Genomic DNA, 13,417 nt, shown 5'->3' with positions numbered 1-13,417 from the left:
TGATATAAAAAAATCATAGGACCTGTGGTCTTTTATTATGGCTGTTGATAAGTCTTATACAATTCTTTTTTTTTTTTTTTTTTTTTTTTTCTGAGGCTGGGTTTAAGTGACTTGCCCAGGGTCACACAGCTAGGAAGTGTTAAGTGTCTGAGACCAGATTTGAACTCGAGTCCTCCTGAATTCAGGGCTGGTGCTCTATCCACTGTGCCACCTAGCTGCACCCCCTATACAATTCTAATTGTAGCTCCAAACTATTGCATTTTTTTTCTTGTTTCTTGAAGAATTTTTTTTTATTTTGGGGTTTAAATTTTTGGCAATAATATTCCTGTGTGTTTTCCACAAAGGACCCCTTTGAGGTGGTGATTGGTGGATTTTTTCTATTTCTACTTTCTCCTTATGTTTTATCACTCCAGGATAATTTTCTTGGATTATTTCTTGCATTATTGTGTCAAGGTTTTTCTTTTGGTTACAGTTTTCAAGTAGTCAAATTATTCTTATATTTTCTCCCCTTGATCTGTTTTTCAGATCTGTTGTTTTTCTTATATTTCTTATATTCTTTTTTATTGCTTTATTCTTTATATTCCGTCTTGCTACTTTTTAGTCTCTTATAGCTTCACTGGCTTCTCTTTTTCCCAGTTCTAATTTCCAAACAGTTATTTTTGCCTTTAAAACTCCTTTCCTATCTTGTATATTTTGTATCTCCTTTTCTAGTTGGTTAACTTTTCTTTTTCATGATCTTGTTTTTCTTGAATGGTCTTTATTTATTTATTTTGTCTTTTCCCAGTGTCTCTCATTTGCTCTTTAAGTTGTATTTTGACTTCTTCTATAAATTCTTTCTGGGCAGGAACCATTTCACATTACTCTTTGGGGTAGAAGAAGCTTTTTTTTAACTTCAATGTCTTCTTTTGAAGATGAACCTGGTCTTCCCTGTTTTCATTGTAAGTTTCTATGGTTGGTTTCTTTCTTCTTTGAGGGTTCATTTTTTAAATGATAAGTATTAGTATAAAGATCTCTAATCCTGAAGTGGAGGAATGGTGCTTCTAGCTTCACTTCAGTTCTTCCTTCTGACCTGGAATCCCAAACCAAAGTTCCACCTTCCTGAAAGTCCCCACAGGCAACAGCATCCCTGTTCCGCTGCGTCTGCACTTACTAGGTGTGCTGGTTACTTCTTGCCCAAGACTGTCTCCTCTGCAGCAAAAGTGGACCTAGCATTCCTAGTCATCTGAGGTTCACTCAGTGTTTGCAGACTCAGACTCCTGACTCCATAGTCAGTCCAAGATGTGAAAGTTCCTATGGTTCCTAGTGAGACTCCAGCCTAACTGCTAGCCCCAGGGGTCCCAACTTTGTGTTTCTGTGGAGCTAGCACAGAGGTATTTGCACTTCACATCAGTTAATCTCAAGTTTGGGATCTTTCTTTAGATCTTCTTGGGTTGTACCAAGAGGATCCCTCTTGTACCCCAAGTCTTCTTGATTTTTCACCAGTCTATGTTTTCTGTGAGGTACAAATTTGTTCTGTTTGTGGGCGAAATTTGGAGAGTTTGAAATTTACTGACTTACTCTGCTACCTGCCTAGAGTTCTCTCTGCTTTATACTTTTCATATAACATTTTCAACCTTAGATTCCTCGTGGTTTTCCCAGATCTTACCCCCTACTTAACCTTCATAGTGGTAAGTCTGTGGTCATTCTCTATTCTTAATTCTTTCTGGGCAGGAACTAGAAAAGACTTTCTGTAGGATTGGGATTCTTCCCTCTCAGAGCTCTTTCTATACCTGCCCTCTACTCCTAAGTAATTCTCATCAACTGCTGAAAAAATCCTATCTTCTGACTTTTTTTCTCACTAAACACAAGAAGATAACAAGTCAAGCTGACAAAATCCACTACAAACTTATTCTATGTAACTTTAAAAATTCCTTTACTGCTACAAAGCAACCCTTTTATTTCTCTCTTTTTGATTCTCTCCCACTCTCCATGGGAGAGCCTGCCATTCTTTTCTCAAGCTCTACCTGCCACCTTAGAAGATGATCTCATCTTTTTTCAACAATGTGATTGAAGCTTTCAGATATAAATTCCCTTAACCCACTTTATCCATGCCTCAGATTTTCTCTGTCTTCTTCCTTTATTCCTGTTGTCACAGAGAATATGTGGCAATTCCTTGTGGACCCTAACTACTCTTTCTGTGCTAGTGATTCTATTCTGCCTCATTAAGGATCTTATTCCATTAATCAATCAACCTCTCCCTCCTCCCAAACTCTCTTGCCCTTCTATAAAATTATCTCTTTCTATGTAAAAGCTAAAACTTTAACCCAATTACTTTGTTCTCTAAGTTATTGACTTAAGTATCCTTCTTTTCCATGACAAACTTCTGATCTACAATGGAGTAGATCTCCATTCCCTATCACTATACACTCTTCAATTCCCTGCAATCTAAGTTCTATTCTATGACTTTCCTGAAGCTCTTCTCAATAGTCAAACATCTTTTATTTGCCATGTTCAGTGGTCATTTCTTAGTTTTCCTTTTATTTTCTACAGCATTTGTCCCTGCTGGCCCCTCCTTTCCAACTTCCATATTCATTTCATTCCTTGACATTCTTTTTTTTTTTTTTGACATATTGACTTAGAATTGTATTTTTTGTTGTTGTTAATATTTCCCAATAGCATTTTTTAGAATTTTTTTCCCACAGTATATGTGCATGAGTAATTTTTAAAATAATATTATCCCTTGTATTCATTTTTCCAAATTATCCCCCCCCCCCCCGTCCCTCCACTCCCTCCCCCTGATGACAGGTAATCCCATACATTTTACATGTGTTACAATATAACCTAGATACAATATATGTGTGTAAATCCCATTTTCTTATTGCACATTAAGTATTAGATTCCGAAGGTATAAGTAACCTGGGTAAATAGACAATAGTGCTAACAATTTACATTCACTTCCCAGTGTTCCTTCTCTGGGTGTAGTTATTTCTGTCCATCATTGATCAACTGGAAGTGAGTTGGATCATTCCTTGACTTTCAAAACACTACTCTGTAAGGACTATGATCTCTACAAGATTATTATTTGTTATATACAGACTGAGCAAGACCATATTTTTTGCTGGGCCTGGTTCTGTTTTCTTTTAAAAATACCGGGTAGAATGTTTTCCCCAGAATTGCAAGTTCATGTAGTATGTTTCCATAACTGTATAATCTAGTTATATATGATTTGCTCTCCTTTTAGGCAAAGAGGATTAATAAGGTCTATGGTTTCCTAAGTAAGGTCCCTTTCAAAGATGAACACTGAAGTCTTTAAAAGATCATAGCATGGGGCAGCTAGGTGGCACAATAGATAGAGCACCAGTCAAGAGGAGCTGAGTTCAAATCTGGCCTCAATCACTTAACACTTCCTACCTGTATGACCCTGGGCAAGTCACTTAACCTCAACTGCCTCAACAACAACAAATAAAAAATAATAGAAGATCTTCTTAAGACCATTTCTCTAGTATTTTCCGCATTGCTTCTTGATATTCACCTAATACCAGGTGAATCAGGTAAGTGGCTGAACTTGGAGTGAGGAAGACCTAAATTCTAATCCTGCCTCATACATTTATTAATGAGTGATCCTGGCCAAGTCCTCTAAACTCTCTTAGCCTCAGTTTCCTCATGTATAAAATGAAGATACACGTATCTCATAGGGTTATTGTGAAGATCAAATGTGTTTTGCAAACCTTGAAGTGATATATAGAAATTCTTGCTATTATTAATCTAAAGTAGTCAGCTAGTCATTTCATGGCTACATTAAAACTTAATTATATATTTCCCCTGCATACTCTGATAGGAAGTCAATAATATAGGAATTATAAATAGGAAAAATAAAGATATATATATAAATATAAATTTTAAATAGGTATATTTCATGTTACAATAGCAAGAGATCATAGTATCAAAGGAGCAGAGATTTAAAGCTAGACAGAACCATTATTTCAAAATGATTTATGCTGAAAGAATCCAAGCCAATCACAATTCCTTTAAATATCCTTTTTTCCTTTTTTTTTTCTCTATTCCTTTTGTGAATGACAAGTGATGGGGATGGGCAAAGGGGAAACATGTCTTGAGAGGAAAGGACTAATTTTCCTACAATGCTATGTACTCAGAGCTCTGTGTAACAGATAAAAGGACTGGGAATACTAGAAAAACCAACTCTGATACATACTGGCTGCATGACCCTAAACAAATCACTTTTAAAAAAAATTAACATGGGGAATTCTTTGATCATATGTTTTGTATAAATGGGAATTTAACTTAATTTTTGTTTATAAAGTCAAAGGAAAAAATATAGACCAGCAAAATACACAGTTTCAGTTTATAAAGTTTTCTGAAAAAAGTTTTATTGATAGCTGTTCAGCCTTAGAAATAGCATTCTTTGTAGGTCTTATATTCAAGCAGAGAGAGGAAAGGAGGATTGAAAGAAGGAGAGCCCTTTTCTTTCTCTTTTTATTTTTATTTTCAGCTAACAGAAAGTCAGCAAGAAATAGTGTTCAAGTCTGACACATACTAGCTGTGTAACCATGGGCAAATCACTTAACCTTTAAGGGCCTCCAGCATTCTCTAAGATTCTAAACTACAGGCAAGTTGCTAATCTATATAGTAGAGGGAATTTCCACACTGGGACTTCTATCACATGATGAAATCATGGGTGTGGACCCATAAAATGGGTAAGTCAGACCTTTCTGATATTTTTGTTTGGGGGAAGTCTATTATTTATATTATGGTTGTCAAGACAAATGAGTGGGCTACAAAACAGTAGCAAATACTGATAGATGTGGACTTGAAAATTGTATACTACAACCCCTTTATAGCACAAAATCATGATGGCAGATGGAAGACCCCTTCTAGAGCATCTACTCTTTTCTTATCATATTGTAGATGAGTAATCTGAAGCTAGATAATTTTGTTTTGTTTTGTATTTGTCCAAAACCAGGTTAAGGATCCAGATCTTCTAACTTCCAATCCAGTGTTGTCTCCCTCATTACATAAATTTAGATATATTGAGTTTTTTTTTTTAAATCATGTCCTTCAAATTACTGTTAAACACATAAGTTAAAAAGCTACTAAGTGCAAGACACAATTGATTAAAAAAAAAAAGAAAGAAGGAAAATATTTGCTCTTAAGAGTCCATGTTCTCTTGGGAAGGTAGAGAACTTACACAGATAAATTAATAAAATATAATTTGAAAGAGAGGATAAGCAAAAGCAGGTGAAAAAATTATCCTTAAGCTGGCCTTGAAGAAGTATACCCAAGAATGGGGAATACTCTATGCATAAGGAGATATAAAGTAGAATGCTGGAGTAAGGGAACAAAGAGATACGTTGGGTTGAAATACGGGATTTACAATGGGGAAAAATGTGAGATAAGTCCAGAAAGGAAAGGAATGAGCTAGACTATGGAAAATTTCAAGCTGAGGAATTTTTTTTTTTTTTAAGTGCAATAGGGAGCCTAGGAGCATAGGGATGTCCTAATTACATTTTAGGAACATTATGGTCCTAATTACATTTTAAGGAGATTATTTTGGTGGCTGTATGGATGTTGCATTGAAGAGTTAAGAGATAGGAATCAGAGAAACCAAACAGAAGACTACTGCTTTAATAATTATGAGAAGTGATAATGAGGGTCTGAATTAAGGTGATGGCCATGGGACTAGAGAGAAGGGGATAAGTATTAGAGATTTTGTGGACATGTTTACAAGGCTTGGCTCCATGGGGAGATGAGGGACAATGAAGAATTGAGGATGGATCTGGGATTTCAAACCTATGTAACTACTACAATGGTACCCTCAACAGAAATTGAGATTTGATGGAAGGGCAGGTTTAGGGGGAAAGATAGTGCTTGAAATCACATACTCCATAATATGAGAGCTAATCACATCTCCCCAAAATGGAAGGACATAAGGGCACCATCCCACATATGTGAATGGTTGGAATTGGTAAGCACAAGCAAAGTAGTTTTCTGATGCTTCCTTTGATTCAAGCTCTTGTTTCAAATCAAATAAGCATTTGATGAAATTTTGACTATGTTCCACATTTAAAGAGACACTCTAGAATACCCTCCTACCTTTTTCTAATCTTCTTTATTCCTTTCTTCCCCTTTTCTCTCCCCACCATTTGCATTTCTTGCCACTTTCCAGTCCCTACTTCCATTTGGTCCCCAAGAAAGCCACAGTGGGCAGCTAGGTGGCACAGTGGATAGAACACCAGCTTTGAAGTCAGCAGGACTTAAGTTCAAATATGGCCTCAGACACAACTTCCTAGCTGTGTGACCCTAGGGAAGTCACTTATCCCCAATTGCCACAGCCAAAAAACCCCAAAAAACCCAAAAAACAAACAAACAAACAAAAAAACCCACCCCCCCCAAAAAAAAACCCAAACCAAAAAACACACTCAGAGAGACAGCGGTGCTCATATTTAGATAAACAAAGAGTTGTTGAAAAAGAACTCATTTTGAGTTCTCCTCTTGATCCTCATTTGAGTTCACTTGAATAATCCCAGTGGTAAGATTCCTCAGTTAGTAATGTCTATAGGAATATATGTAGTGTGTGAAGGAAAGTGGCAATATGTACTTGAAAAAAATGTACAATTTAAGGGTAAGGATAAGATGAACACAAGACCACATCAAAACTAAACAAAATCTCTGTTAAAAACACTTTACAGAAGTGTAAGCATAAAGCTTAGATCTGTGATTTCATTGGCATGGTATAAGGGTACTCAGGTGAGGAAGCCCCCCTACCAATGCAGGTGGGCACAATCTTTACAAATTAGTCTTAGAATGTTGCTTAGAGCACTAAGAGTTTAAATGGTTTGCTCAGGATCACTTATCTAATATGTATTAGAAATGAAACTTGAACTTGGGTCTTCTTGCCTTTAAGGCTGACTCCCTATGCCATGAGTGCCTCTCACAGAAAAATCCACAGGTGCTCTTTGCACCTTCAATGCATCCCTGGAAATTGCATCATAAAGTAGACCATCCAAAAAAAAAAAAAAAAAAAGATAATTTACTCCTCCCTATCTTACTACCATATTCTTCCTTTCCTGGGCACTCCTATCAGGTGAAATTCTATATAATTTAAGTAGGGACCATGGAAACTGACAGATTGGAAATTAAAAGGATTATACATATAAGGTTACAAAAAGCACAAGATTTTTTAGACATCTCTTGATCACAAAGTTCCTACTTTGTGAGAAGCACTATTTTCTGAGGAATTTATTTGTATGTTTATTTTTTTTTTTTGAGGTCCAAACCTATGATTTCATCAGTATAAGAAATTCCCATTGTGAAAACTCCTTCTTGCTTTGGCTCTTTTTTAGTAACTTAAAGTCTCAAAGCAGAGATTCTTAACCTTTTTTTGTGTGTTTTGAACTCCAGTAGCAGTCTAATGAAGCCTATGGATCCTTTAGAATAATGTTTTAAATATATAAAATAAAACATATAGATTATAGAGGAAACTGATTATATTTATATACAGTTTATATATATGCATATGTATGTATGTATGTATATATAAACAGATTAAGAGCTCTTGGCTTAGAGCATTGCTTAGGGCTTTGAGAAACTAGATGACTTGCCACAATTGAAGTAGAAAGTCTTCAGCTGAGATCTTTTTGACTCCAAAGCCAATCTACTTTCCTTGTATCACAATGCTTCTCAACAGAGAGAATTATACAAGTAATGGTACCTATGATGAATCCATATACATAATAATTAATACAAAATAGAATATGATAGGAGAGGTATAAACTAAGTGCCATGAGAGTTCAGAGGAAGGAGAGGTCTCTTGGAGTTGGGAGCATCAAGGAAAGCTATGGAGGATGCAGCATTTAACTTTGGTCATATTTGGATAGGGTTTCAGAGCTATCAGGGAATCAACTAACCCTAGTAACTGATATTAGTGTGAGTCTAAGCAAGTTACTAATCCTGAGGTTGACTCAGTTTCCTCATCTGTGAAATGCACTGTAGAATGAAATTGCAAATCACTCCATCCAGTGTCCAGAGTATCCAGAACACTCCAAAAGAGCTCACAGAATTGAACACCACTAAGAGACAACTAAATAATAATGAGAAAGTACTAACAGTCTCTCTTTCCGTTCAACATCAATGGCACATGTAGGTCAAAAAGGCACCCCAAGGAAACTCTATTTTCCAGGTCACACAGAAAAGGAGACATATCTTTAGTTAGTGTCAGTCAACCTAGTTTAGGAGCATATCTTATAGTACCAGGAAAAAATTATCAGGATATTAAAGTAAATGCACCATATGCAGTAAACCTTAAAATGCAGATCCAACATTTAGATATATAAATTTCAGTAAATTTCAGCAACTGCTTCTGAACTAGCCTACTAAGAACACTGAAATTTGCATTTGCATTTGCATTTGCTGAAATTTGCAGTAAATGGGACTCTCTTGCTGACATTTATGTCACTGATACCAGTGCCAGGATAGTTAGGTCCACTACTCCATCAGAACAATCCTTAGCAGGAATGATTCCTCATTGAGAGCATTTTGTCTTCACACTACATCCAGGTATCTGAAAATATAGTGGAATGGCTATATCAGCACCATAACCAGCAAATTAATCCAAACCATGGTCAATATGACCATGGTTCCCTCATGATTCCCTCAATTCTTTTACTTCCTTTTTTCCCACATCCCAGTCTCCAAACTTAAGCTAGGGTGATCAGGTTTGCTCTGGTTGTCACTGCTAAAACTTGATAGTCAGTTATGGAGTATTACTACTGTCTACCTTCTTATTTATGTGACCCTCCTTGGCCATATGATTTCTAGTTGAAAAGGTAGCAACAGCTCTCAAATGGTGATATTTCAACTTTTTTGGTATCCTGGATTCTGTCATCTGTCTTGTATATATCAGACCTATACATCGTGTTGTTGAAACGTAAATTGAATGACTTTTGAAAATCTTAACTCTTTTAACTTTATAGTTTGTTTTGTTAGCTATGAAGTGCAAATCTATAATTAAATTTACATGCAGGGAATTATTTATGCTAGGAAAAGTAGCAGCACTGAAATTACTTTATTGTAAGCTACAAGAAGTCAGTGATCATATCTTCTCCAAACTTGGTATGTACCTTAGCATGTAGCACAGTTTTTGCTTTTGAATTATAGGATTTAGATTTGAATCCTGTCTTTGACACTTTCTAGGTCTGTGACTTTGGGCAATTCTTTTACCTCTCAGTCTGAGTTTTCTCATCTATAAAATGGGGATAATAATACTTATACTATTTACTTCCATAAGGTAGTGAGGAAAAGTTTTTATATATGTTTGATATATGTCTATACGTATATTTATATACATGTAGATATAGGCACATATATCTACATATATGCATATATGTTATAATCATTTACCTCTGTCAATAAAATAATGTTGAATCATCTCAAATAAAACATATCTTTTTCTAAAACACAAAGAAAAGCATATATATATATACATATATACACACATACATACATATAATAGAAAACAACTTAATAATGGAAGGATCATGAAGGAAAATGAAAATTTCTCTCTTAGGTGAACTCCAAACTTACTCATGAAATCTGTAGCTTATTGAAATTGATGTTTGCTGGGGGATGTGGGGATTGGGGAGGTTGAGTGAATGGACAGAGGTCATGGAGGAGATGAGTATAAAGTAAAGTTTTGAGGAGGAAAGCGCCATACATGATGTGCCTTATGATGCTCTTTGGGTTGAGATTTCTAGTTAATAGATTTAAATTTGGGCACATTGATAGTAGTCAGCTCTGATTTGTTGTTCAAAGATAGTCAATATTCTTTGGAGTGATCCCAGAAGCAGAAAGGGATGTTATCCAAACACAAGTCGAGGAGGAGGTTGTTATTTTGGACCAGATGTTACCGAGAATGTATTGGCCAAATTTGGTCTGAAGATGATCATCAGGTCTCATGAATGTAAACCAGAAGGTTTTGACATCTGCCATGATGGAAAGGTAAGATAATCTGACTTGTTATGTTTCTCAATAAAAACTCCAGAAAGCCAAACAAAAGATGTATCTTAAATAAAAGTCCAAGAAAATTTCATTGCTAAGAGAGACATGGGTAGAGGAAGAGAGAACAAGGGAGGGAGGAGCAGATAAAAGGAGAGGGAAGAAAGGGAAAGAAGGGGTGGAGGAGAAAGAGTTGGGAATTGAGAGGAAAGAGAGAGAAGGAGAACCTGTGAGTAATGTTGTGAAATGTACAGTTCAAAAACATATAGAGGAGTCTTATTGCTTTTTACCTTAGGTGTTATTTAGTTAGTCAACCTGATCTCCCTTGAAAACAAACAAGTTTGTAGACATGGGCCTCATTTAAAATATGTTTTGACCTCTGAAGAAAAAAGGGTTCTTACTTCTTTGGATTCTGAGGACCTGAGTTGAAATCCCATCTCTGATGCATCTTTCCTGATTTACCTCAGACCAGTCACACTTTTCTGGACCTCAGTTTCCTCATGTATAAAATGAAAAATTTAGACTAGGTACTCTCTGAAATCCCTTCCAGCTCTAGATCTATGATCCTATGACCAGAAATTCATTAACTCTGAAAATAAATCACTCCTTAAAGCAGTACATTCTATTGAAGGAGATATTTAGGTTGAGGGAAAGAGAGGAAAAAAGGAGGTAGCTGACTGCGCTGTCTCCTTTGTTTTTATTTCAATTTGTGCTTGTTGCCATTTGGCCTTTTAAGTCAAAAGCAACATAAAGCATCAATCTTCACCAAGCCAAGTAATTGATTTTAGATGGGGGTGGAGAGGGTTAACTGCTTTAGCTTTAGCTATAGTAGATACTGTGTAGAGTTTTATGCAGTTTTTTGTGGAACCTTCATGAGTTAGCAAATTCTTTGACTTGGGGTAGATTTCTCTATTGGTTGATTAAGGATCCTTTAAACTGGCTTATGGCTCCTTACGCCCTGCAGAGATAGTTTGTATAGTAATTCAAATATTCCACTAGATGAAACTGTGGTCTTATCCATGTGAACACTCCCTCCAATGATGCAAATCACAACAACCATGGCTTCTCTTCCTGTGTAACTTTTGTCCACGTCCTCTCCAAAATTCTCCCCAGCAGGTCTGCCCAGAACTTGCTTTTTCTTGCCATCAAAGCATAATAGTGAAGCATATAAGCTGTCCACTGGTTATGCATCACTCTCACTATGGAGCCAGTCTTTTTCACTCAAACATTTCTTTGATGACATACTTATTGTACATATCTTGTAATCAGCCCAATGGACAACATATAGAACTTCTATATCTATAATATAGAATTATATGATTTATCTATAATTATGGATATAATTTATATTATGAATACATTATTTATGTATTATTTTGTCTGTAATAATATAATATTGATCAGGAAATTCTATATATTATCCAATTAGATGTATATCATATATAGACTAAAACAATATAAATATGTGTTATGTCTACATTCAAATACATGTAGATAGATCAACTTAGATAGATATTGCAAATGGACAATAAACTGAGCCCAGAATTGGGAAAAAAAAAAAAGAGGAAGACAGTAGACTAGATTGCCATTGGATAGCAGCAAAATTCTTTTCTGACCCCAAACTTCTCTCTTACCTCAGCTATGAAAGCAAAGAGCTCTCTAATCCTGAAACTGAACTGTTTACAAGTCCCTCGGTAAATGGGCTGAGAATATTTGATTGATTTCCAATCAAGTAGCTATAAGTATACTGACAGGATACATTCTCTACACTCCCACCACAATGCCATTAATTGCTCTGTAGAAGATATAGATAATGCTCTAAAGTCCATGTGAGACTATATTTCTAACTGCTCTGATGTACCCAATATTTTCTTTATCCTTAATCAGATTATCACAGTGTTTTCTGCATCCAACTACTATGAAGAAGGCAGCAATAGAGGTGCTTACCTCAAATTGAGCCATGATACAACCCCTCGATTTTTCCAGTACCAGTCCAGTCAAATCACCCAAGCAAAAACTCTTCATGAAAGGTACAGTTGTACTTTGTGGTGAATACTAATAAATCAGAATCCTATTCCCGTTTTAGCTTCTTATACTTGTATGGAGATAGATTATCATAATTGCAAAGGATAGGTGAGTTACTGCTAACATGAACAAAACATGGAGAAATGTATTTCTATCAGGGGGATGGTATCTGTAGACAGGACAATAGAAAATGCAGCTTAATTTACAATACTTGTTGCTACAATATTCCAATCACAGCTTAGTCACTGTACTTCCTTCTCCTAGCAACTCAGTAAATATAAATAAATAAGGAAATAAAATAAATAAGGAAAACCAGGTTTTGGAATTGCTTTACTGACAAATAAAAGAATTGAATTTAACTTTATACTAAAGATTTTTTTTTTTAGCAGAGTGATAATATAACCAACTATCTATAGAGAAGAAAAAAATTTCTAAAAACACTATGAAGAATGAATTGAAGGGAAAGAGTGAAGATTGGGATAACTGAAGGGAGATTTTTGAAATACTCCATTGAAGTCTTTAGTGTAGTAAGAATAGAGAGAATGGAGACTAATGACAAGTGGAAGCAGTAGCACCTGGCAATTAATTGGATATAAGAATTAAAGGAGAGAGAAGAGTCAAAGAGAGCACCAAGATTACAAACGTGGAAGACTGGATGAATGGTAGTTTGACCAATAGAAATTGTTTTTTGCATTTACAGTACTGTAGTAATTTTTTAAAGTAATTTTTTCTCTGCTTACTTTTCTCTATATCAGTTCAGATCAATCCTCCCAAGTTTCTCTGACTCTTTATATTCATCATTGCCCACAGTGTGTAATATGGATTTGAAAGAAGAATTAAAAAAGAATGTTTTGGGGAAAGATAGTTTAATTCTAGAAATAAAAAGGTTAGAGAGCCATTATAGGATAGCTAAGTGAAGATGATTAAAGTTTCTGGTTTGTAACACAATGTTAAATCTGGAATTGAGACATAGATATGGGAATTATCATCCTATAGCTCATTGTTGAAACTCTGGAATTGAGAAAGATTGCCAAAGGAGAGAGAGCATAGAAATAGAAGACTGCCAAAATCTCTTTGGTATTGTGTTTGGGGAGATAATGAAGAAAAAGTAAAGAAGACAGAGAAAGAAAGGTTAGAGAAGTAAGAGGAGATCCAGGAGAGTGTGATGAAGTCTCCAAAAGTAAGAGGTTAAGAAAAATGAGAATTTGATTATTAATAAGTCATTGAAGACTTGAAAAAAAAAAGCAGTTTTAATCTAGTGTGGGAATAGAAGCCCAAGTGCAAGGAACTACAAAAAAATGGAATAGTGAGAAAATGTAATACTTAGTTGTAAATAAAATTGTCTCCTTTTATTAATTTAAAATTTTTTGTTGATACCTTTTGTTTTTAAATTATTTTTGTT

General features: G+C 35.3%; 1 protein-coding gene across 8 annotated transcripts in view; it reads left to right on the top strand.

The window, feature by feature from the left end:
- Window positions 1-13,417, top strand: part of PPEF1 (protein phosphatase with EF-hand domain 1) — a 157,106-nt gene that overhangs the window by 111,909 nt on the left and 31,780 nt on the right. For 6 of the 8 annotated variants that reach the window (XM_074299876.1, XM_074299873.1, XM_074299870.1 and 3 more), the window contains 2 exons: window positions 9,808-9,993; window positions 11,878-12,020. In XM_074299876.1, coding sequence (XP_074155977.1) covers window positions 9,808-9,993; window positions 11,878-12,020 — 329 coding nt within the window. The remainder of the gene's footprint in view (window positions 1-9,807; window positions 9,994-11,877; window positions 12,021-13,417) is intronic. The other 2 variants (XM_074299878.1, XM_074299875.1) reach the window with 1 other exon arrangement.

This window comes from Sminthopsis crassicaudata, chromosome 3 (genome assembly GCF_048593235.1).
Source record: "Sminthopsis crassicaudata isolate SCR6 chromosome 3, ASM4859323v1, whole genome shotgun sequence".
Classification (NCBI taxonomy): Eukaryota; Metazoa; Chordata; class Mammalia; order Dasyuromorphia; family Dasyuridae; genus Sminthopsis; species Sminthopsis crassicaudata.
The sequence above is the reverse complement of the archived record's forward strand: the minus strand, read 5'-3'. Positions and strand labels throughout refer to the sequence as shown.